The sequence below is a fragment of the Podarcis melisellensis genome, assembly GCF_964234715.1.
Source record: "Podarcis melisellensis genome assembly, chromosome: 12".
Taxonomy (NCBI): Eukaryota; Metazoa; Chordata; class Lepidosauria; order Squamata; family Lacertidae; genus Podarcis; species Podarcis melisellensis.
Genome location: NC_138544.1, coordinates 4,882,409 through 4,907,684, shown reverse-complemented (window position 1 = coordinate 4,907,684; position 25,276 = coordinate 4,882,409). Strand labels below are relative to the sequence as shown.

Genomic DNA, 25,276 nt, shown 5'->3' with positions numbered 1-25,276 from the left:
TGACCACTGAGGAGGAGCTGGGTCTTAAGGTCTTCCAGGGGAGGGGGAATTATCTCAGGAAGCCTGGATCATGCCATCTTGGTAGGTTTGTACTGGCGGGGTTCTACATTTGACTGTTGCCGTCCTCCCAGCTGAGCTTTTGAGAAGGAAAACATAGCTCAATGGTTGAATGCATGTCTGAATCTTGGTAGAGGGTCTGGAAAAGGTCTTTGCTCCAGTCCTTGCAGAGTTGTTGCCAGTCAGAGTAGGCGAGATACTGCTAGACTAGGTGGCATCGACTAGATGGTCTGGCCTTTACATGAGGACAAGGACCTTGAGCTAATCACAGGATTGTTTTGAAGATGCCATCCTGAGTTCCTTAGAAGAAAGGTGGCATATGAACATGATGAAAATGACAAATTTACTGCCAGTAACCCTGATCCAGCTATAATCACAGAAACTAGTCAGGTATATCTACTGATGCATCCCTGTTTATCTGCAGCCAAATTGCTCAATACGGTCTGATGGGTATCCTAGTGGAGCCCATTGCCCATTCATACCTCCACCAGCATAGTAGGTTGTGTACAGGTCTCTCTGGCTGGATAAGGGTGGTAGACCTTAAAGCTTCCCACTACAGCAGAATGGAGACCGTACAGCAAGGTGGAAACATTTCAAGCGGGATTTAATTTGAAGAGGGTAGCACAGATTGGAGCCAGCAGATCTTTGGCTGTCCTGACTCTATCCCTTTCCCCACACATATGGCCTCTCTCAAGGGCATACACTGGTTGTCTCCACCAGGGATATGCCAGGACTCCAGCAATCACTTGTGCCCACCTGCAGTTTAGGTGGGTGCAGTCAGGAGTTCCCAGTAGTGGAACCCACTGACCAGTGGAGCATGTCGCAATTGGACAGAGAGACACCCCCCATCTTATCCAACCCCCCTCTAGCATGGTGCAATGGATGCTTGGATTGTTCTGCCCTTTGGGCAATGGCACCAGCAGACACTGGAAGATCTGAATCCCGAGGGACTCATGAAGAAGGGTAGCCAACAATTCCCATCTTGTCAAGTAGTTCTGAAATATTACATAGAGGGGTTGTCTAATGTTTTTTTCAATATACAGAAATTCTTCTTCATTAACCTTCTAAAAATTAGAAAATACACTGATCTTTTCTGGATACTATTTTAATTATAGTAACGCACATCCAGTTAAAGTTAAGGACCATGGTATCTAAAAATGCTGGCATTTGGCTCGATTGTGTCTAGAGTTAAAATAACACTTGTTTTGCAAATCTCCAGGGTTCTGGCTCTCTTCTACAGTTCTTGTCTTAATCTGTTTTATCCTGACGTGCATCTTAATTTCTTTGGCACCATGCATATGCTTCCATGTATAATCATTTAGGACCTCCAGGCAACTTTGCACTTTAGCACTGAATCTTATTTTATTCCTTTTAATATCCTTCCCCAGCCCACAGAGCTCTACAGCCATAAAACAGCTGTAACAAATTGAGGCCGTTTTCTTCTTATCCATTTGCACAACGAGACTCCTAGGAATTTCCTTCTTGGCTTGTGATTGTCAATTATATATTTCTTTTAAAGACTTTTTAAAAGTTCAGTTACCCCATCATCACATTCTCATGAAGTGAGCTATAAAGTGCCAGTATTTCCATTTTACAGATGGGAAACTGATGCCAAGAGACACTAACTTGTCTAAAGCTGATCTGCAAAGACAAAGAAAAAAGAACTGGGATTCAAACAGAGATCTTTCTCCCAGACCTAGGCCACTTTCTGGTGGACAACATTGACTGCTGAAAAATTTGTCACCACAAAATTTATAGCAGGGGCGGCTAACTTGTCCTCTGGATGTTATTAGATTTCAACTCCAATATTGGCCTATGGTCAGGGATAATGGGAGTTGCAGGCAAGCATGGCCAATGGTCAGAGATTATGGGAATTGTAGTTACAGATAGGTAGCCGTGTTGGTCTGCCATAGTCAAAACAAAAAAAAATCCTTCCAGTAGCACCTTAAAGACCAACTAAGTTACGGTAGTTCTTGGTATGAGCTTTCGTGTGCATGCACACTTCTTCAGATACACTGAAACAGAAGTTTCCAGACCCTTCTATATAGTGAGAAGGTGGGGAGGGGTATTACTCAGAAGGGTGGTGGGAATGGGTGATTGGCAGATAGCTGTGATGAGCCTGTTGACGACTCTTAACGACTGCAATAGGTCTTACAGGAAAAAGCAAGGGGTGAGAAGGTGAAAAGTGGCTTTGTCATGTATAATGAGATAAGAATCCAATGTCTTTGTTCAGGCCAGGTTTCTCCATGGTTTTAAGTTTGGTGATAAGTTGCAATTCAGCAGCTTCTCTTTCCAGTCTATTTCTGAAATTCCTTTGTAGTAAAACAGCTACTTTGAGATCTTGTATAGAATGTCCTGGGAGATTGAAGTGTTCTCCTACTGGTTTCTCTGTTTTGTGATTCCTGATGTCCGATTTATGTCCGTTTATTCTTTGGCGTAAGGTCTGGCCTGTTTGTCCAATATAGAGAGCTGAAGGACACTGTTGGCATTTGATGGCATATACAATGTTAGACGATGAGCAATTAAATAGTCCTGAGATGGTATGTGTGATGTTGTTGGGGCCAGTAATGGTGTTGTCTGGGTGTATGTGGCAGCAAAGTTGGCATCTGGGTTTATTGCAGGCTCTGGTGCCAGTGTCCGTGTTAGGTCTGGTTGTAGTATTATTGTGGGTTAGGAGTTGTTTGAGATTGGGTGGCTGTCTGTAGGCAATGAAAGGTCTTCCTTGAGAAAGAGAACTGTCATTTTCCAGGAGAGGTTGTAGATCTCTGATGATGCGTTGTACTGTTTTAACTTGGGAGCTGTATGTGATGACTAGAGGTGTTCTGTTATTTTCTTTTTTGGGTCTGTCTTGCAGCAACTTCTCTCTGGGTATCAGTCTGGCTCTGTTGATCTGTTGTCTAACTTCATCTGTTGAGTATTTTAGTTCTAAAAAGGTTTGCTGTAGATCTCTTAGGTGAGAGTCTCTGTCTGTAGAATTGGAACAGATGCGGCTGTAACGTAGTGCCTGGCTATATACAATGGACTGTTTGGTATGTTTGGGATGGTAGCTAGAGGCATGAATTGTAGTTCAATGACATGCAATGGGCCACAAAGTAGGTGTCCATGATTTGCAGTGATAGCATTCATTCTGTTGCTAAGAAACGTTAACCTATTACTTTACTCAGTATCTTTATAGGAGGGCTTCATAATTTGAGACTCATAGAACTGAACACCAACTATGTGTTTTGGCATCTCAGGTGTTTGGCAACTGCCCCACAGGCTCAAAAAACATTTCTTAACGCTTCTAGTCAGCTGCCAAACATTAATTGTCGGGTTCTCTTCACTTGGCAAGTGACTGGCAGTACAGACCTGCCCTACAATCTTTTCTGTTCTTCCAGCTTCCACTTTCTTGGCTCCCGCTAATTTCTGGATTCTAGTTTCCTTCAAGAGGCTTGACCAATGGTGCTTTCTCTATCTATGTTCAAATCATTTCCCCTACCTATGCAAAAGAAGAGTGAGCTGTCTATGAAGACTGCTGTTACCGTAAGAATGTGTCTCAGAGGGAGCAGGAAAATCATGCACATTGAGACTGTACTCGCATTTTGAGCTTCTGCAGGCAGAAGCCTATAGCAGAGGTGGCCAGCTTTTGTTTTCTGCTCCTCTGACAGTGCTCTGGAGTCTGGCAGTATAGCTTTGCAATCTACGCAAAGAAACACATGTAATTCTGATTTGAATTTTATTTTATTTTTTACTTGTAGCTACCTCATCCCTGAATTCCCAGCTTCAGCAGCTTCAACAGCTTCAACATCTCCAGCAGCAGCAGCAACAACAACAAGGCCAAACTAGCCAGCAGCCACAGGGACAAGCCAGCCAGCCACAACATCAATCTCAGCCACAGACGCAGACGCAGCAGCCTCAGCAGCCGCAGCCCCCGCCTCCGCCACAGACACAGCAAACGCAAAGCCAGAGTCAGCCGCCACCAGCTCAGCAGTCTTCAAGCTCTCCTCAAAAGCCCAACCAGTCACCAGGGCATGGCCTTCCCTCACCTCTCACGTCACCAAACTCACTCCAGGTAAGGCCCCTGGTTATCTGAGAATTTGTTCTGGCCACTTCTTCCAAAGTTTCTCTTGCTCACCTCCTCGTTTTGTTTGAGTAACCATTCGCACATGTTTTCACTTGGTTGCTGGCATCCATCTGTCTTGACTTTTGTGAGACAATGGAGCAAACATCTGGGGATGAAATCAAACAGCTGTGTTAGCAGTACTGAAGTGACCTCCCTTAGGACACAAGCCTGGGCAGTGCATGGAAGTCCTGGGCTGCCCAGACAACAAGACTCACTGGTGTGGTTCAAAGGAAAGCAGAGCAATACGATGGGCACTAGCTTGGCTGCAGCAGTTGCCAGAAGGATGCCATCCAACCATCTTAAAGAATTCACTGTGGATTTATATAGGGTTTCCGTCTTAAACTTTTCTTCTCCCAAATATGTCCCACAAGGCAGCAAAGGTTGAGGATCATAGTTTTCCTTCCCAGATTGACGGGCCCCACCTGCCCTTCCCTTTCCTTTACAGCATGTTCAGAAACCACCTTCTTGACCGTTTGACCCACTATTTCTCTTGTCTACAACATGGGGCAGGTGGGTAGAGATGGAGAGGTATGGGATAACTGAAGGGAAAGGTGAGATGCCTCCCACAAGCTGCCAGCTCAGCTACTGATGGGCAGAGATATCCTCCCCCCATGGTTCTTTCTCCTCGTTTTATCTTCACAACAATCTTGTGAGACCAGTTGGGTTGAGAGTGAGAGACTTAAGGGCAATTAGTGGGCTTCATGGCTGAGCAGGGATTTAAGGGCACGTGGACATAACATCGTTCATCATCATGGTCTCACAGTGGCCAACCAGATGTCTATTGGGAGCCCCAAAACAGGACTTGGGTTTAATTTGTTCAAGGCTGAATGAAAATATTTTCCCCCCAAATCATCTTTTGCTCATAAAAAGGTGGCTATTGTCCTCCACCTCTTTCTGGTCACCACTCTCCTGCCCCTCATACTTTTCCACAACACCCTAGTAACTATCAGCCAGTTTATACCCACTCTTAAGCACCAAGACCTATTTCATTCTTGGTTTGTCCCAGGTATATAGCATTACGCTATCATTTGTGCCTATTTAAAGAAGGGATACACGCTGCACACACACGCGCGCACACACACACACATATGAGTATGGTGGTATTGATGACTAGACGTATAGTGCAGTCTGCAAGCATCTGCAAATAAGAACAGCAGTCTGTGAAAAACAGCTGGTACGAATGTACCCTAAGTCTCCATGTGGTAACAAAGGAGAGTCCATTTCATTCCTCAGGAAGGCAATGATCCACTCACTGCAGGGAAAATAAAATGAACCCTGCAGGGGTTGCATGTACATGCTGATTGCTGCCAGCTAATTTAAATCAATCTTTTGTATGCATGCTGTACCAAACCAGCAGCTTTTACGTAAGCAATAAGAAAAAAGCAAAACCGAACAGTGGGAATTCCTAGACTGCTTTCCACTGAAGGGTAAATGCCTCTTTTTCGAGTGTGTTATCAGCAACTTACACAAAATAAGCCATAGGCACAAGTATAGGAAAGCCAGGGAAATGTGTTTCCCACAGCTTTGGAAGTGGGGTGGATTTTTATTAGTTCATCACCCAGCATATTTGAGGAAGCTCATAGACAAGTCTCATTCACTCAGGATGTTCTCTGCACTGCAAACATGCAGCCATACCCCCTGCATGCTTACTTGTAAGACTTATTCCTAAATGTGCATGGGACTGCAACCTTAAACCCTGGCCCCAGGTAACTCTTGGGATTGGTGAGAGGAGATTAGTATTTGCCACAGAGAAGATTCACCTTCTTCATTGAAGTACGCTTCCCAGAATTCTCTGGGGGAAGCCACCAATATGAATGTAGTATGGACAGGTCCTCTGTGGTAACTATCCTTCACATGAGACAGAAAAAGCAGCCAAATTTATTTTGGAACATAAACAGAAGAGAAATCCACAAGATGGCAAGCAAGATAAAGATTCTGGCCACCCCAAATCTCTATCTTTGTCTCTTGAAGTTGCCCCTTTAACAGCCTTTTGATCTGCAGCAATGTTACCAGATGGTAAAATGTATGTCAATTCTGTAAAGAGTTTCACCAGCTGATTCCTGCATAAAAAGCAATCCAGGCTATTTTCTTATTGACCTGATTTGCTCTATTGATTAAGGAGGGGATGGGAAAATCTCACGCATATGCACATACTAATAAATATTGTTGTGTGCCATGCTGTCATGCTATTGGCTGAATGTTAATTAATAGGTGATAAATGCAGACGATCACTTCCCATTTGTATGGACAATGTACCTCTACCTGTAGATAGGATCCAGGAATGAGAGCAATTACTATGCATGCGTGAGTCAGAGCAATGGATGTGCTTCTTCCTTTTCTACAGAAGGCTACATCCCAGCCATGCTAAAGTCAGAGCTTTTAGACACACATCCCAACACATTTTCTCCATCAGGCAAGCAAATGGCGTTACCACAATTCTAGGACACATTCAAGCCAGTCAATAGCACTTGAGGAGGCTGTGGAGCAGGACTGGTGAGGGGAGCGGCCTGGGGAAGGGGAATGTCCTTAGAAGAGTCACCTAGGGCTGTACAGATGTGGCATCCTGGTCTGTGCCTGCTGGTAACCCTATTGATTACAATGGAAATTCATGCCAAAGACTGAACTACAGATGTGGGCCAAGTTTTACGGGGTGGGGAGAGGCAGTTTGGAACTTGGTTGGCGGGGGAAGCATGTTCTGTTTTCATCACAAAAACCTGTTGTTTTGAAAGAGTCCCTGGGCTCAGGAAATCCACCGTTTGCTGCAGAGGTTCCCATGTCGCCATAGCACAAAGGGTATTAGTTTAGAATTCTTTGGCTTCAAAAGCACAAGTTTCTTTAAAAGGCACGGCAATAATATAGTGCCAATGAGTACTTAAGGTTTGTGGGCAGGCTGCTTAGGGACTCTTTAATAGGTAGATTGATGATGATGATGATGAAGGAGAGAGAGAGAGAGAGTCAGAGAGAGTTAGATCCAAAGGGGTTGCTGTCACATTTCATTGCCTCAGTGCTGCTGCCAAGCCAACATAGATGAGTAAATTCTGTATGAGACACATCCTAAACTGCTTGTTAACTACCCATCTGTTTGCTGTACTCCTAAGCAGCTACTGTTGCCTTTAGTCTTGCCATCTTTAAAATTATTTGAATGCTTCTGTAAGATTGGCTGGGAGGTGTCTTGTTTTGTTTTGTTTCCTCCTGACCCTTGACTGGCCACTAGTTTTATGAGGAAACCATTCTGAGGAAGGATCAGAGTGTGGGAGGCCAGTCCTCCCCTGTATTTTCCAGGTACCAACCAATCCTGTTGCCACAGTGCACTGTTTCTTGCTTCTAAACTGGCAGCTCAGGGACCAGCTGATATTCCTCACTGGCCAGATTTGACCCCCGGCTCTCTAGCTGCTGATGCCTACATTAGAACAAGGGGACTTACAATGGCACGCAGACATTACTTGACACCATTTTCCACAACCACTATTGTAAAAGCCTCTAAGAAGCCGCTTTGTGTTTGTGCCTGTTTTTTGTTTTTTGTCTGTTGCTTTAACTTAAATATTGACTTGGAATTAAATTCTAGGAAATAATAGCCTCCAAGGTAAATGGTCTTTATGAACTAGAACGAAGCAGTTTCAGTTTGAAGAATATTAAGGGAATAAAGATCAACTAAGTTACAATTTGACAGGTTAAATTTCATTTCTGAATTCTTGATTTTTCATGTGGGTTTTATCTTCTTACATTATTCAGCGGCTGTCTGAAAGATATTGGTTTAGAACAGGGCAACTTAGAAAGATTGTCATGGAGAAGGCAGTAATACAGAAGGATGATTGCATTTATTTCAAAAGGCTCTGAAGGATAACAACAATTATAACTAAAAATGTACAGGTGCTGTCATGTCTTCAGACAGAAAATTAAATGAAAGTGACTTTGTTACATATACCTGAGTGAGGTATTTTACTTTCTTTTGTTGATTTTAAATTGATGGTGGTGTTGGGCTGCAAACAGAGCTACAAAATTCAGAATGATTTTTGTCAGATTTTTCTGTGTCACACTATGATTTTATTACTGTTTTGCACTTAGGTCAGCAGACAGTGCTGCATTTCCAGGTTGCATGATGTGTGTAGGTGTGGGTGTGGAGAGAGAGAGAGAGAGAGAGAGAGAGAGAGAGAGAGAGAGAGAGAGAGAGAGAGTGTATATATGGCTACCTGTACTGGTTACCAGGGCCATCTTTGACCACACTTTTAACCTGTTTTGGTGGTGTTACTCCTCACATAGATTATGATATTCATGAATTTACAGCGCAAACATGCTTTTCAGGAGCATAGACTTACTTCTGCAACCTTCAGGAGAAAGTACTTCCAGAGTTCCTAACATGAAGTATCATTTCAAGCATGTGATTGAGAGTAAGAACAGAAAACAGTTTACACAATTAAAGTAAACCATACCGTACACTGTGGTAGGAACAGGATAGCAGCTGGAGGTCTGGGTTCTAATTTCTTACAGCTCATGCCAAGGACTTCCAGGTCTCAGTGGTCCTTCTTTTAAAAGTACACACTCATACACTCCTCCAAGCAGACATGAACCATTTTTTATTTAATCATACATATAAAGTTGCCAAATCATATTGGTTCATTATACAAATAACCCTTGTAAATCCATATCTAATGCAACAGGATCTGATTAAAATCTGCATTTTTTTACTTGTGATAAATTAATCAATTTACAGTACCAAGCAATTGGTGAGAAAACGGATAAATCTTAAAATATGACTGACTACTAGAGCTAAAAGTGAACAGTCACTGCTTTTGTGTTAAATTAAAAGGAGGTAAGGGGAAATAAGAAAGGGGAGAGTAGTGAAGAGCCTTAAAAATAAAAGCTAGTAGCTTAGTGATAAGACAGAGTTGCCAAAAAGTAAACTAGAAGACCAGTATTAGGTGCTGCTAGCATGATCAGGGATTAAGTCAGTAAGCTTAGACTCTAGAGAGACCGACTTCAGTTCCTTTCTGCCTGACCAGAGTGACTTTCTTCTCGACCCAAGTAATATTATTTCAGGTTTTCTGCACTAACTGGGGGGGGGGGGGAATGCATGAAATACTGGCTGTACTTACAGCTGATTCAGGCATTGCCTTGCCACAGCTTTGGCATGTGAAAGGAATTTGCCCCTTCCCTTCCTTGGTGTGGTCCTGAGGTAAACTCCTCTTCTGAAGAGGTAGTATTTGCATTGGCACCACCTTAATAGCTCCATGTGTCTCCTCATGTGAGCCAAACATCCCACTGAAGAGGGAATTCACACAATTTCACAGATCAACTTCTGTGAGCAAGGTGTACTCTGAAACCAATTGATCTGTGAAATACAGTGAGTTCCCTTTTTACGTTAGGCTGCTCATGAGGCCACATGTATAGCCTGTTAAATGCACAATTAAGACACCAATAGCCATAGATTAATGTGAACTTTATATGTAGCAAAAGGTATGCTACTACAGTGGCTGCAAACTCAGGCCCAAACTGATAGCATGAAATAATCACATTTTATGTATCACGTTTTTTTCTTGTTTAACCAGAAGGACCATGTGTAATTGTAGTCTTATGCTATTTTTGAATCCTTGTAAATTGGGGGATGGTGGTATTTTATTTTGATGCTAGCTGGTGCTAGTGTTCGATTCAGTTCTATCCATATATTTGAACCACACAAACGAGAAAAATCTGCTATGCAGAGGAAGAGCTATACTGCAGCTGGAAAAAGAACCCAACTGATTCTCACTCTTTTACTCACCTACAAAGATCGACAGAAAATGAGGAGATTTCCCAAGGGCTGCCTTGACTGTAGAATTATTCTGACCATTTTCAGAACTCAATGATAAAGCACCTTTGTGTTGTTGAAACCTACACAAAATAAGCAAAGCCAAAGAAGGAACTTGACGGGTAAATAAAAAGAGAGAAGAGGGTGTTTGGGTAGGCAGGAGGAGAGGTGTGGAACATCAAGACTTATAACTACCAAAGAAACCAGCCCAAATAAAAACAAAGCCTTAGATTGCGAAAGCAGATTCTACTTCAAATTAAATTTTCATGCTAATCTTAAATAATATATCTGGCACCTAGATATTTTATGGCAACGAAAAATAGATGGGAAAGCTCAAGCTTAAATGAGAAAGAGCACCTGCAAAGATGCCCCCAAAACCTGCAGCTTCGTGAAAGTAAAACACAACAAGCAAACATTGCTTTCAAGGGCTGATTTTCCATTAAAAGAAGAAGATAAAACTGTTTTTCTAAGGAGCTCAATTCAATGTTCACTGACACTTCCAGGAATTTGCTACAAATCTTTGAGATTTGGGAGAGGTGTGGACAGCAAAAATTATATTCCTTTGAGAGTAGGGATGGAAGGATCTGTCACTTTCACTTCTCCGTTTCTCATTTTCCCAATCTTAAATTCAGTTCGCCAGCTTTCTGCATCAATTTGTGATTTTTAAGAAACACACACACACACACACACACACACACACATTCTTCAGCATTTTAGTGCAGATTTCCCTTAAGAAACACATTTTTGTCTGTGGTTTTGACTAACGTGCACACTTCTGCAAGCATTTTCTCCTTATATATGTATCTTATTTTCACTAATATAATTCATTTTTATACACACTTCCCCTAATATATGCATTTTTGTAAATGCTGTTTTTCCAGAAAACTGCATTGCCAAATTTGGGTAAGTGCAGATTTTGAAGGATGGCCGCGTTGTGGTTCTTGTATTGTTTTGGAATGTGTGAATTTGATAAATTCAGCTTTAAATGCAAACTGAGTCAAATTTCTCCCCCTCCCCCATCCCTATTTGAGAGTAGCTGTTTGAGGAAGAGCCATAGTTCCATGGTCGACCATGGTTTGGTAGGGGTAGAAGAGGCTCCTGTCTGAAACCCTGAAGAGCTTCTACCAGTCAGGGTACTGTGTAGATGGATGAAGGGTCTGGCTCAGTGCAGGACAGGTCCCCATGTTCTTGGTGTGGCAAGTTGACTAGGATAAGGAAGATGTGGGGAAAGTTCTAGCTCTGGTCTCTCAACTGCCCATGTTGTACTTTATAGGGATTCGACAGCAAGCAGCCTGACCCTGACGTGGACCTGCCACTTTCAGGTTTAGCTTGGTCCTGTCCACCTACTCTTCTCCCCATCCCAACCTCAACTGGGCAAGGAGATACCTTGGCTGTATGCTTTCCTTTGCAGGTGCCTTGACTTGTGCAGAGCATTAAGAATGTCACCGGTGTTATTTGTGCTAGAGTTGTCTGTCTCCTGTGACTGAAATTAGTTGAAATGCAAGAGAGGGAGGGTCCCCTGGGATTATGGTGGGGGCTAAACGGAAAGCCCATGGGAACCGATGGAGCCTTCAGGCTGCCAGTTGCCTGTCCCTGCTTTAGTATTTCTTGAGTGCACCACTTTTGAAAAGCCTGCTAAAATATCAATGGCCATCCACAAAAGTTGTTACGAATCAGTAGCACTGAATAAAGCACTAGATTGTTAGAATGCAAAGCAACAGCACATTGTTTGATTGCTTGCTTCCTTGATTTAAAAGCCTATTCTCACCACCACTTCTGATGGGTCTGGCTGCATCTTTTATGTGAGAGCCACGAGTTGTGTGCATCTGCTATGTGCCAAGGCAGTTGTGTTCATTTGTGGTTGTGCACCAGAATCAGCTTTAGGCACAACACCAGGTGTGAACCAAAAAGACAGTTCAGCACCTGGTGATGAGTACAGGTGACTACATTGTCCCTCAGTGGGCAGAGCTGGAAACTGACATGGAAAAGCTCTTCCACACAGCTACCACATGATGAAGTGGTTGTGAGAGACACATCCTTTTGAGCCAAAATACAGGCTTAAGAGAAATTTGACACGACAACATTTATTCACAGTTGGATAGTCCTCTACAAAAGTAGGGGGCTCCAAAAGAGGTAGGACTGTAATTGTCAGCATTCATGTCCACCCTATCCAGCCAAAGCTCTCAAATACTCATTTGGTAGACTGCAAGTGTCTGCTGGTTGTTCACAAATCAGATTCATTCCGCCTCCACTTTGTGACTAATGCTGGGATCACCTTACCAGGGAGAATCATTGCAGGGAATGGGGAATCAAGAGGCAATTGGGGGGCCCTCCTATCTCAAACACCCATTTCCTCCCCCACCCAACACACACACTTTGTCAATCCTCCATCACAAGAACATCAAAAGTGAAGACGGAGCAGGGCGAAAACTCTCTTTGTACCAACTGATGGGAGGAAGAAATAGAAAGGAACAAATGCTATATGGTTGAATATAAACTTTCAGTTTCTAGATAGGATTTTTCTGGGCAGAGTTTTCCAAAAAGAATACTGCAGCCAGAAGTGAGGAATCTTTTCAATCATTGCTGGACAGCTTGATGGGGGCTGTGTTGACACTGGTGGGCATTGCCAGAGGCAAAAGGGGTGGAGCAACATATATGTCTCCTACCTCTGCGCAGGCCACATTCCAGCCACACAAATGTTTGCAGTTTCTACAAACACACACTCTTCTCTCCTCCATGCACACAAGCAGGTGGCACTCAGAGGACACATTTCAGCCGGGCAAAAGCACTCAAGGGGGTGCTGTGAGGGATATGGCCTGGGGACAGCCTGAGGTGCCATATTTTGTCCTTTGGCCTGAGGTTTCCATCCCTGATTAAGATGCCGGTGTCTGATCTCTGCCTGTGTTATTAATGGATTTGAATTACTGGAGTACAGTCCAACAACTGTAGAAAATGAGTCTGGATACCCACCCTGTATTAGGCAAAAATATATATATAGGTATCTTTTCCAGCAAGCTTTTTTTCTATTCCAGGACCTTGCTACCTTTTGGGTTGATTAAGCACTTGTTCATCTCACTGCAGGGTTTTGAAAAGCTGCATTTAAACAGAATAAAGTGATGTTTAAGGGGTTTGGAAAGGGAATATGTACAAGAACCTTTCCGTTCCCTAAGGAAAGCTCTTCTCTGCTGATGCACTGCTTGGCTGGTCCATCCAAATATACTCTCTGCAGGTGTTGCTATTTTTAGAAGCGCAGGAAGAATTGTTCTGAGTCACATTTAAAGTGAAAGAAATTAATCTTCTAGTAAAACAATTGGCATTATTAAAGCCCAAGAGGCTAGCCCTGAATTTAATACCAGAAAGCATTTGCTGCAGAATTCACTGAAGTGTGTGGATGGGACATCAGTTGTGTTGGTTTCCCAGTCCCTTGTCCCCTCCCCAAACCACCTCCATAATTCAAAAAAGAAATAGCTTGCAAATAAATACAGGGGGACCTGCAGTTCTTGCATTAATGCAAACCTGCATAATTTACATTTCCCAAATAATACATGAAATGAAATACAGTTAACCTTTGATGCAGTTAAGCGGCCAATAAAAAGTCTACAAAACAGCATATATCAGGGGACAGTGTGCACAAAACTGTGTATATTAATGAAAATACTGCATGAGAAAAGCATTATGTTAGTGGAAATTCCTTACAAAAATGCATATATTAAGAGAAATACACTTAAAAACATGTGTGAATTTCATTGTAGACTTTTTAAAAAAAACGTTCACGAATGGGGGAAAACAGAGCTTAAGTGAAAAATAAGAAACTGAGAGAAATTGAAATGGACAGATTTGAAATTGAAATTGACAGATTACAAACACTTTCCTATGCGGATGCTTTCCTTCCAACTCCAGACCTTCCATTTACAGAGCAGATAAAAGCAGGTTTGTGAAGATTCATAACATTGCAAAACATCGGTATCACCCTAGCCAGGTGAGGAGGATAACTTACCTGATCTGTTCAGAAATCAGGAGTGTAGAAATATTCTGAGAGCTGATATACTGAGAGCTGATAGAAACTGAAATTAGCGAGATTCACAACAAGGTAATACATGTAACCATTTGGTAAACTGAACAACTGAGTCCATTCAGAAAACCAAGGTACTTTGCACCGAGGTCTCTCTAAGCTGGTTTAGTCATTTGTATGATTCTGCCAAATGGCAAAAGAAGATTTTAGCACACCTCAGGGGTGTGTGAAATGTAATGTAGAATGGATGCCTGGGACTGTGGTGGATACATGATACTATTTTACTACATAACTACTGTGCATCTGTATCCAGTGTGTAATCAAATTCCTCTTTCTATTTGGCATGAAGGAAGCACAGGATCAAGCTACCCTTGGTTAAGAGACCTCACCACGAGGTAGTTTAGTGCTTGAATGGAGTTAGATGACTAGTTCACCAAGTGGTTACGTTGCAAAAGGTCATTTGTCTTCATCGTCCCTGAACCATACAACCAACAATTTCCTATGGTGATGGGTTCCTACAGTTGTCCAACTATGAACTGCTGAACAGAAAGGATAGTACATACTCCTTTCTGTCAAGAACCTTCCACAAGCCCCAAGTATGTGGAAGACGCTGCAAGCAGAGAACTCTGGATCTGAACTCTAAAAGGCTAGTTGCTTTGCTTTGAAATATGGAGAATTGTAAAACCGAACATTTGCAGCAAACTCTAGGAAATAACGTATCATGTCCACCTGTGGATCCTGGTGTAGTTACAGTTGATTTGATTAATGAATGCTTTGAAAATAAATAAAAATGATACTTTCTTTTTTTTCCAAAGCCAGGATCATTTGAGAGAGTGACTAAGCACTCTTGGAATGTATGAAATTTGTTGATTGCTGAGTTAGAGCCTGCCATCTTTTTACCGGGGATTGATTGACTGGTGCTGCAGGTCTTTCACACTTGACGCTCGGATTTGACTTGAAAATTCTGCCAAGTCTTTTACTCTGAGATTTATCTTAATTAGATCTGAAAGACCTGCCACAGCAGAATAGTCACACCGATTAAAATGAAAAACAGGAGAAATTACTGATCAAATTAATCATAATGCCGGGTTACAGCTGTAGGTCTGATGTAATTTGCCACTCCAGTGAGTTACATCGGCCCAGGCACAGGGAAAAGAGCTGCTTTTACGCTGATCCGTAACACCAGCCAGCTTCGGGCAGCCCATCAGGACGCTTATTCCATTCGTTCTCTTGGCTTAGTCTGACCTTACTGCGGCTACTAGAAACAAATAAGGGCTAAATAAATAGAGGCGGGGGAGAGAAGGATATATCATTTTATCCCCGTGGTCACACCATATATACATGGGGAGATTTTTCTTCTTTTATGCACACAGTACATTCTCTCCCACACCTTATACTCCAGCCCACCCACAAACAAACACACTATTCCTGAAGTGTGCAAGGAAAAAAATATCAATAGGTCACGATGGCCAGCTGTGCAGCCTGGGACAAAGAAAGTCTGTCTTATTTTTTGGAAGCGAAGCTTTTAAAATTAGTGCCGAGAACTATAAATGGGCACAATAGCACACGAGGGCAGGGAAATCCTGTGGAAGATGATAGATCAATAATTACATCAGACATTTCACCTGGCTGGTGGATATGAAGTCTCATTTTTAAATCATAGAACTGTTCTTCATCATGCTGCAGAGTACCCTGGATAGATCATGTGTGAGCTCTAGGGAAGTCAGGAGGGGTACAAATAACCCAAAAAGGGTGTGAGACAGGAAGAGCTGTTGGACAGTAGAATGGTCTCCCTTGGGAGGTTGTGGACTGAAAGTTTTTAAGCAGAGGTTAGGTGGCCATCATAGATGCCAGGTTTAGAGAGGTCTGGGTGTCAGGGCACCCACAATGCGGGGCTCCAACACAGATTCCAGTTTCCACTGTCTGATCACTGACACAACCCCCAGACCAGAAGTCGCACCAGAGGTCTCGCGAGGCCTCGGACGTGATCTCCAAGACCCCACCAGGCCTCTGAATGCAACTTACAGTAGAAACTGGAAACTTCCATGATAAACTGGAGGTCATGCCAGAAGTCTCGCGAAGCCTCAGACATAACCTCCAAGACCCCACAAGACCTTGGAAGCGCCACTGATGCAACGTGACATCACAATGTCTTGTTACATCACGGGCGCCATTGGGCACCCATAACCTGGGGCCCAAGTCAGCTCCCCTGATGGCCATCTGTCATGGATGCTTTAGATGTGATTCCTGCATTGCAAGGGTTGGACCAGCTCACCCTTGGGGTCTCTTCCAACTCTATGATTCCATGATTCTGTGAAAGGATGAGAGAAATTACACCTATTCATTCAAATGTAGCATGAACAAGGTGTGTAGCAAAATGATTATGGAGAAAGAAATAAAACTTTTTTAAAAAAGAAGAAGACATAAATTTAAGACTATTGAGTTGGGTGTTTTTTTTTAAAAAAAGTAATACTTGAGATAGCGTGTGTGTTCCAAGTATATCACACATATTATCTCAGTAGTCCGTACAATATTATTACCACCCTATTGCTGGTTGAGGGAACTGTTGCTTGCCTAAGGCTGCCTAGTATTTGCATGGCTAGAGTGAAATTTGAACTGGAGGCTTCCCAAATCAGAGAGCACACTCTTAGCTGCTAAGCTACACAGCTCTTTCACTGAAGAAAAAATTTCAGAAAGAAAGAAAGAAAGAAAGAAAGAAAGAAAGAAAGAAAGAAAGAAAGAAAGAAAGAAAGAAAGCTATTTTCTAACAAAAAGCAAGTCTAATTTCAGTTACATTTATCTGGATAAAAAGGAGCATGTAACATATTAAAGATGGTAACTAAGCTCAATAGTCGCGCAGACTAAACATGGAAGTCAGCTCTTATATAGTTGGAATTTAAGTCTCACTTGCCCTACTCCATTAAGGCTGCTGTTGATAATAAGCTGGAAAAAAATTTGCTCAAACATCTCTGCACTATATTGTACCGAGCAAAACGTGTTGGGTGAAGGATACATATTTACATTCAGGCCCGTGCTTCTTTACAAAAAAGCATGGTGGGGGTGTACAAAGTGAATGTCTGGGCAGAGGGTCTTATCCTACATATGATTGCTAAAAGAGAAATAGTGGTATATTTCACATTAAATCATCCTATCTTAAACTTATTTTTTCTTAAACAAGTTACATTGGATTTAATGGGGTGAAGCATTTAATGGTGTCCACACATGCAGAGAGCATTTCCACCCTTGTGTCTCCCTGCCCGGTACCATTTATGGAATGTGTCTAGGGGAGTGTCAGGGGCTGGCCGGATGTGCACAGGGGTAGTGAAGTCTGATTTGGGAGACGGGATCAGTGATTTGTGGGGAACTGTACCAGCCAGGAGGCAAGAGTCGGAAGCAGGGGAAGCTTCAGAGCTGGAGGGTGGAGCACAGGATGGGTTGGAAGAAGAGAAGGAAGAGGTAGGTCAGGCAAGTGAAGGTCCAGGTGCTTCCCCACCCTTGCCTGCACCACTGTCTCCCAGAAAGCGTGTTCTCCTTCATGGAGAGCACGTGTTGCGGTGGGGGCCACCAGGACACTCCAAAGTTGGGGGCGAGCTAACTGATCGTTGGCCACTGATGCGATTGGGGCTTCCCTTGTTGTTGGGAAGAAATTAATGTTGCCATTTATTGATTGACAGCCAGAAATGCTAAAACTCCTTGCACGAGGCTAGCGCTTCCTCTTTTCGCCCGTGCATCGGATTGCCCGCCCCCCCTCCCTACAATTAGGGTTGTTCTCTTTGACCTTGCTATGCCTGTCATGGGGTCGTCTGCTCCTGGGGCAGGGGACCGGTAGGAATTTTGTCCATCTGGCTGATTGGCTGGGGCCATTTGGTTTTTGCCTATCGTCACAACTTGTAAGGTTCTGGTTAGGCATTGGTTTATGGTTTGGTTGGTTGAGGGGCATGGATTGGCTGTGCCTGCCCCTCTAATGCTGCTGCTGCTGCAAGGGATTCCGTTAAAGGAATCGGGGGCTAACTATTGCTTGTCCACTCTGTCAAGGGGGCTCGGGCCATAGCAATGAGCTCCTGGTTGCATTTGGGGTGAGGGCAGGTTCCCTGCTCCGCGTAACCCCCAAGTGTATTCCCCCTTTCTGACTTTCGCATCGTGCGGAATGTCAGTCTGTCCCCCATGGTGGGGGCAGATAGTCGCAACCAATGCCTAAGCAACCACTCACAAATTTGTATTTTAATAAAGTTGTGGCCAAAAATATGCCAAAAACCTTAAACAAAAATTCTGTGTGATGTGTGAGTTATTGGGGTGGACCTGGGGACCTCGACACGCAAACAGCTGGGGAGTGAAAAGGGATGGGCAGAGGAACATAGGCACAGTCTCTGACTGCATGTGTGCAGCCCATCAGGGGAAGGTACATAAACTGGTAGAGAGGTCCCCTGTTGCTGAAACTGCTCCGTAGAACAGGGACCTGAGAATAATTGCCTATACGCTAGAGTGGGGTGCATAGGTCTCCAGAGCGCCAGAGGCAACTATATGTGTTATCTTTGACAATTAAGAGTTAACTATCTGCCATGTGCTTTCCTTTGACTGGGAAGCATGATAGAAACATGGCTAAAGAAACATGGGTTCCATCAACATAACAATAATTGTGCATTTAAAAGAAAAATTATCACAGGTGTCTGAAAAAATGCTAAGCAACTGAGGTCTTGAAAGATAACAGAACATTCTCCTTAGTTGGCAAGTCCTAAGATTTTACCATCCTGCCATTGCTTTTCTAGCCACTTCCTTACACAGATACTTTCAAACGGTGAACAGGCAGATGAAACTTTAGAAGTTGCCCTAAGGTAGCAGGATCAACCTCCAAGCATTTTTCCCTCCAAGCACTGATATTTTTGAAGGTTTATTTCTTTTTGAAGGAGCTGATCGCTGTGCTGTCAAATGTGCTAATGAAAGGTTTTCCTAAAGTTAATTTTCCCACTCGTAATACAATAAACAAATTTACTTTAACACTTGAAAAAATCCATCCATACTAAAGAGAATCAGTTGCTTAATCCTAAAATTAAAGGTTATTGCATGCAAGAGAAAATAATTACATGCTCAAAGTATGGAAAAAAATGAAAACTTTTTTTAATATGTAGGTATTTGTATAATTAAAGACTAATCAAGCATGAAGGCTGCTGACTAAACCAGAAAATGAGATTGTTGGCAAGCAATATTGCAATGTAAATGCCATTTTTGTTTAAGTACTAAAAAGCTGGAGAAATGATATCTAGAAGAGATTAAAAGCAAACAGCATTGATAATAAATATTTATCAGATTTCAAATGCAACATGATATTTTACATGCAAGATGTATTTGCACCGAACTGTTCAGTCCTTTTTCAGGGTCTGTTACCACCTCTGCTTTTAAAAATGTGAAATAGGCAAAGGTTTATACATTTCCCGGTGACAAGATTTAACACTCCCCAACATGTCAGAATAGGCAAGAGACCAAGTTACACGAAAGACTCTTTCCTATGTACAAGAGCCTGCGTTGCTCCTGGTTTTATGGCGTATGTAGCAACTTCTTTCTCATTGTCTTCTTCTAAACCCAGGAAAATAAGGACTGTGAGGAAGACTAAGTAGGGTCTCGAATTGTGCTGGCAAGCTGGACAAATTCCAAAACTCACTTGCTGCCTGTGCCTGCCCTACAAAATGATAATTCTGCAACCTGCCAAGAGTTTATATTATGTTGCGTTAAAGGCTTCTAGGTTTTATTGTGCCATAGGTTTTCATTGACCAGATTCCACTTCATCAGATACATGTGTTATCCTTAAGGTAAAGGTAAAGGTACCCCTGCCCGTACGGGCCAGTCTTGACAGACTCTGGGGTTGTGCGCCCATCTCACTCAAGAGGCCAGGGGCCAGCGCTGTCCGAAGACACTTCCGGGTCACGTGGCCAGCGTGACATCGCTGCTCTGGCGAGGCAGAGCCGCACACGGAAACGCCGTTTCCCTTCCCGCTGGTAAGCGGTCCCTATTTATCTACTTGCACCCGGAGGTGCTTTCAAACTGCTAGGTTGGCAGGCGCTGGGACCGAGCAGCGGGAGCGCACCCCACCGCAGGGATTCGAACCGCCGACCTTTCGATCGGCAAGTCCTAGGCGCTGAGGCTTTAACCCACAGCGCCACCTGCGTCCCTATTATCCTTACACAATGTTATTTACACACACACACAAAAACGAAATTCATCAACTTTTTGCTCCATTGTTTACAACTTATCAATATCATTGGACAAATATATCTACACACATGCATCTAATACATTTCATGCATCTAATAAAATAGGCTCTATTCAGCTGAGATGATTGTGTAGGGGAAATGATGATGATAAACATGTATGTAAATCTGTAAATCTTGAAGGTGCTATAAGTGCTATTTCAGCTTACCACCGCAGCCCCACTATCCTTATCACAGCTGCTCCTCTGGAATTTGCCCTGCAATATTTGGCAGGAGAAAATGGGTTAATTTGATTTTGTGAGAGATTCATAACGAACAGGTCAAAGGAGTGAGACATGTACATGTTCTGTTAAAGAATTTTCAAAACACAAACTTTTGAACATTTCCTTAAAATCCAAATTTCACATTTAGAAACATATATAAATCATGAAAATAAAATTGTATTCCACAGACATACGTATTTTCCATTTTCCTGAATACAGTGGTAACCTTAGTTTACACTCAGAAAACTGGCAACTTTTTTCACATTCACCATGGATCCAGCAAAGTTTGCACTGATGCATACAATCCCTTGGCTGGATGAGAGCAATGAAAGACAGCTCAGACTAAAAGCTATGTTATAGAATGAATACTTTGAGAGGGATGTATAAATGGATTTCACATATCCATGGAAATTTTAGCCGTTTAGTGAAATCATGTTGTAAACTAAGTTACATCCTTATAATACTCTTGTGTGTTCCGAGTGTCCAAGCAGACTGAGTGTCCAAACAAGAAGGTTGTGATGAGGTGAACAGATACATTAGAAACCAATTAAGTACACAGCCGAAATTAACTTTAAAAAAACACACACGGAGCACGTAAATGCACTGAAATGTCAGAGCACTAGAGGGATGGCTTTTCAAGCAACTCTGTACCCCAACTTGCAGTCAGAGTTTGGTACCATCCAACAAGTAAGTATAAAAACATGTGCTTGCATGTGCCGAAAGGGGAATCCTTTACGTCTCAAAGTGAGCAGTGTCAAAGTGAGCTGATTTCAGTGTGGTCAAAAATCAGAATCAAGAAACCTGTTGGAGGCAATAATTCTTCTTTCAGAAAATGAAAGGTTTGCCCCAAAGAAGAAAACAAAAGAGAAAGACGCTCCTCCTGGAAGAGAGGGTAGTGGTTGTGGGCGGGAGCCCAAGCTCCACCTCTAGCAGGGGGAGTTAGCCCCCTGCCTCCCACTCACCTGGCTGGCACCCACGCCCATCGGCAGGCACCCAACCAGGTGCCTTCGAGGGGGCGTGTACAGCAGCCTAAATGTTGCGGCGCCAGCCCCTCCTCGGCCTCACTCTTCGCCGTCCCGTCTTTTGGGCTCAGGTGGCGGTTAGGCAGTGGAATAATGTGTTGTTGTGTCGAAGGGCTAGGTGTGGCCATCGCCTATGCCTTCAATTTTTGGGTATTCCGTTAAAGGAATCTGGCGGTCGTGTATTCTGTCCGATGCCTGCTTGGCGGGAGGCCATGGCATGACCCTCGGTGACAGCAGGGGTGAGCCTATAGTTGGATTAGCATCAACAGGCTCCACCTACTGGTGAATAACCTCCCCCCCTTGTTTTAGACTCACCCCTCTCTGAGGGGGTGGAGTCAGCTGACGTAATCCAATGCCAAACCAATACCTTTTCACTTACTATAATCAATAAAGTTGTGGCCTTTTCTTGCCCATTAACCTTATATCACGTGTCCTTGTGTATTCTTTCCACATTGAGGGGATCGGGTCCTCGAACCACAACACTTACAAACGACATGCAAGCAGAAAAGAAGAGATATTTAAAAAAGAATTGGAGGAGTAGACTGGCTAGGAAAGCAACTGAGTCACTTTGGATGACAACAAACTCAAAGGTGTGCAATAGAAGGAAAAGGAGATTACTGAGAAGCTGAATGAATTATTTGCTTCCATCTTCACAGGGGAAGGTATAGGCTGATCTCTAGAGCTGAAAAACATTCCACAGTCTAAAGAACTGAGGCAAATAGTGCTGACAAGAGGTGAAGTTCTAGTCCAGGAATGAAGAACCACTAGAAGCCACAGCTCTCTTCATCCCTGAACATGCTGGCCAGAACATATGGGAGTCTAATGACAGGTTCTCTACCCCTGTTTAATGAACCTATTTCCATTCAGCTCAGGCCATAGCCTGATGAAATTAAACTAAAGGCCACTTTTAAAAGATGAGAGTGGCCCTAAAAGTCATTTCTGCATTTGAAAGCATAATTTAGAAAAGATGTCTGCCTCTGCCATCTTTCTAGAAGGACACTAGGATGCCAAGAACTCAAAACAACTCAAGTACTGTCTTGTTTATATATTTTCATTGAACTCAATCCCTTCCTGTGTCACACTTTCAGAAATGGGTGTGAGCTGGATGAGCACCCAAAGTCTTCAAATCAAAATTCATGAGCAGTTTTAAATGTTTCTAGGTCTTTTCCAATTGAAAGTAAATAAAGCACCATATGACATCAATTACAGCTTGTTTGACAGTTCCAACCATAATGGTACCCGATTACACGAAAACAGTTCATGTAATGATGTTTGCACTTGATCCAGTCTCCCTTGTTTGCTGAGTAAGCTTTATGCTTCATCTATTTTCTAATAGGTTCTTTTGCTATTAAAATTATCCACATTTCTTTAGTGTAAATTGAAGGTATACTTACATAATCGGACAGAAATATGCAGAAAAATGTGAATTTCATTCATCCATATCAACTGATCACTTACATTTATATTCCCTGTGTTCCCCAGATAACTATGTCCATATAAAGTTTTAAAAATGGAGCCCTTTGCTCAGAAAAGCTTCACCTCTTGATGCCTGTATGCTATAGAGTTCTTAAGCTATTCAGTTATTTATGCTTAAGCCAAGAAATTGTTTCTATAACTACATTTAGCACTAATACAGTCATACCTTGGGTTACAGACACTTCAGGTTGCGCACCGCGCCAAACACGGAAGTACCAGAATGGGTTACTTCCGGGTTTCGGCACTCGCAAAAGCACCAAATCACGACCCACGTGCTGTGGGTTGCGAACATGCCTCCCACACGGATCACGTTCGCAACCCGAGCATCCACTGTAGTCACAGTAATGGCTCGAGACTATTGAGGAAGCCCAGAAAACTGTGCTCAGGGAGTGAGCTATCAGCCAAGCCCAATAAATTGGCCCCGTCGGGGGCGAAATAGCAGCTCTTCAACTTTATGGACTGCTAGGAAGAAATGGACATAGGACGCTGGCACCCTGTCTTCCATCTGTACTTCACAACTACTGGTAGCATCGTTGAACTTATCTACCTTCTTCTTGAACTTACCTAAAAAACAAGAAAAAAACAAAAATTGAGTCAAGAAGTCATAAGAACTTAGTAAAATCTGACACTGCAAGTTCACTTTATTTTAGATAGCTTATAAGTTTTTATGGCACTTTGTAAGTAGTTGTCTTATTCTCACAAATCTGATAAATGGTGAAAAATTGTTTTTGAACAACATCATTAATTGTGTGAATAATTGTCGCCTATGTGCTGTAAGGGTTGCACAATCATAATTAGCAGCACAGGTTGTATTTCTTCAGCATAGAGTTAGTAAAGGCACATAAAAAGGTCCACCTATCCATCTGGCTATGTTCAGGGTATTGAATAGTGTAGAATTACAAGAATGAGCCTCTATAAACCTTGGTTTATCCCTTCTGTATTATCTGGCATGACCACAAGGAGGAGATTGGAAACTTCTGTTTTAGATTAACCACAGTTTGGTGTATTGTCCAAACACTAAACTGTGGTTCATCTTAACTATGTTTAACTGAAAGAAACCAGCTTCATAAACCATGGTTTGAAGCTGACTACCTTTTATGCACCTTCAATAGCCTCATACCGTAACATGCAGGTTTTAATGTTTCTGGAAATGTTTTAATGCTGTGGAATATGTTTGTGGAAATCTATTCCCTTTCCTTGGGACGCGGGTGGCGCTGTGGGTAAAACCTCAGTGCCTAGGACTTGCCGATCATATGGTTGGCGGTTCGAATCCCCGCGGCGGGGTGAGCTCCCGTCGTTCGGTCCCAGCTCCTGCCCACCTAGCAGTTCGAAAGCACCCCCGGGTGCAAGTAGGTAAATAGGGACCGCTTTATAGCGGGAAGGTAAACGGCATTTCCATGTGCTGCGCTGGTGCTGGCTTGCCAGCTGCAGCTTCGTCACACTGGCCACGTGACCCGGATGTGTCTTCGGACGGCGCCGGCTCACGGCCTCTAGAGCGAGATGAGCACGCAACCCTAGAGTCGGACACAACTGGCCCGTACGGGCAGGGGTACCTTTACCTTTACCTTTATTCCCTTTCCTTAACCCTATAGGTAACATTTTGTAACATTTGTTATGGCAAGCAAGCTTCCTACAGCAAACATTGCAATTTTGTCTTCCTGAGCTTTATTGGAGAATTTTCAGAGAAAGCTCAGAAATACCAAGCCTAGGATGGTTCTGTCAAACCCCTGCCACCATCATCCTCCCTCCCCATGTTGCAAATTTACCTTGAGATGAGGAGAGGAAAGCTGGCAGCAAGGAAGGCTTGCAAAGGTTAAGGTCCCATCATTAAGTTCAACCAGTGCCCGTGGTGGATATCCACAGAAGCTTTAATTCCTGCCAGGAATTATACTTTTCAATTCTGCTTGTCTCAATGGATTGAATCAAAAGGAACTGAAAACTATAGTTCAACGGCTTCCTGTCAGCAATGGATACTTTCCAAATGAGGACTCCACTCAGTGCCAGATTTACGTGTAAGCTAAACTAGCTATAGCTTAGGGCCCCACTCTCTTGGGGCCCCCCAAAAAATGTAAAGGGGAAAAACTGGGTGTACATTTCCAAAATATAAGATAAAAAAACAAATAAAATAACAGTGTTTTGTGTTGTGTTGGCTCCTATGATATAAGTAATGGGCCCTGCCTGCTAGCCTGCTCCCTAAAATATCACTGGTTTGCTCATTTCTAACAGCGACAATTGGTTGTTGACAAAGGACAGCTGGACCTATAAAGGGCCCCATTAGCTTCAGGAGCTTAGGGCCTCATCAAACCTAAATCCAGCTCCTACTCTACTGTTGCAAGATCTTTCCCCCACTGCAACA

At 43.0% G+C, this 25,276-nt stretch overlaps 1 protein-coding gene across 2 annotated transcripts in view; it reads left to right on the top strand.

Moving 5' to 3' along the window:
- POU6F2 (POU class 6 homeobox 2) overlaps positions 1-25,276 on the top strand; it is a 305,380-nt gene that overhangs the window by 232,387 nt on the left and 47,717 nt on the right. For both annotated transcript variants that reach the window (XM_081931098.1, XM_081931099.1), the window contains exon 5: positions 3,795-4,108. In XM_081931098.1, coding sequence (XP_081787224.1) covers positions 3,795-4,108 — 314 coding nt within the window. The remainder of the gene's footprint in view (positions 1-3,794; positions 4,109-25,276) is intronic.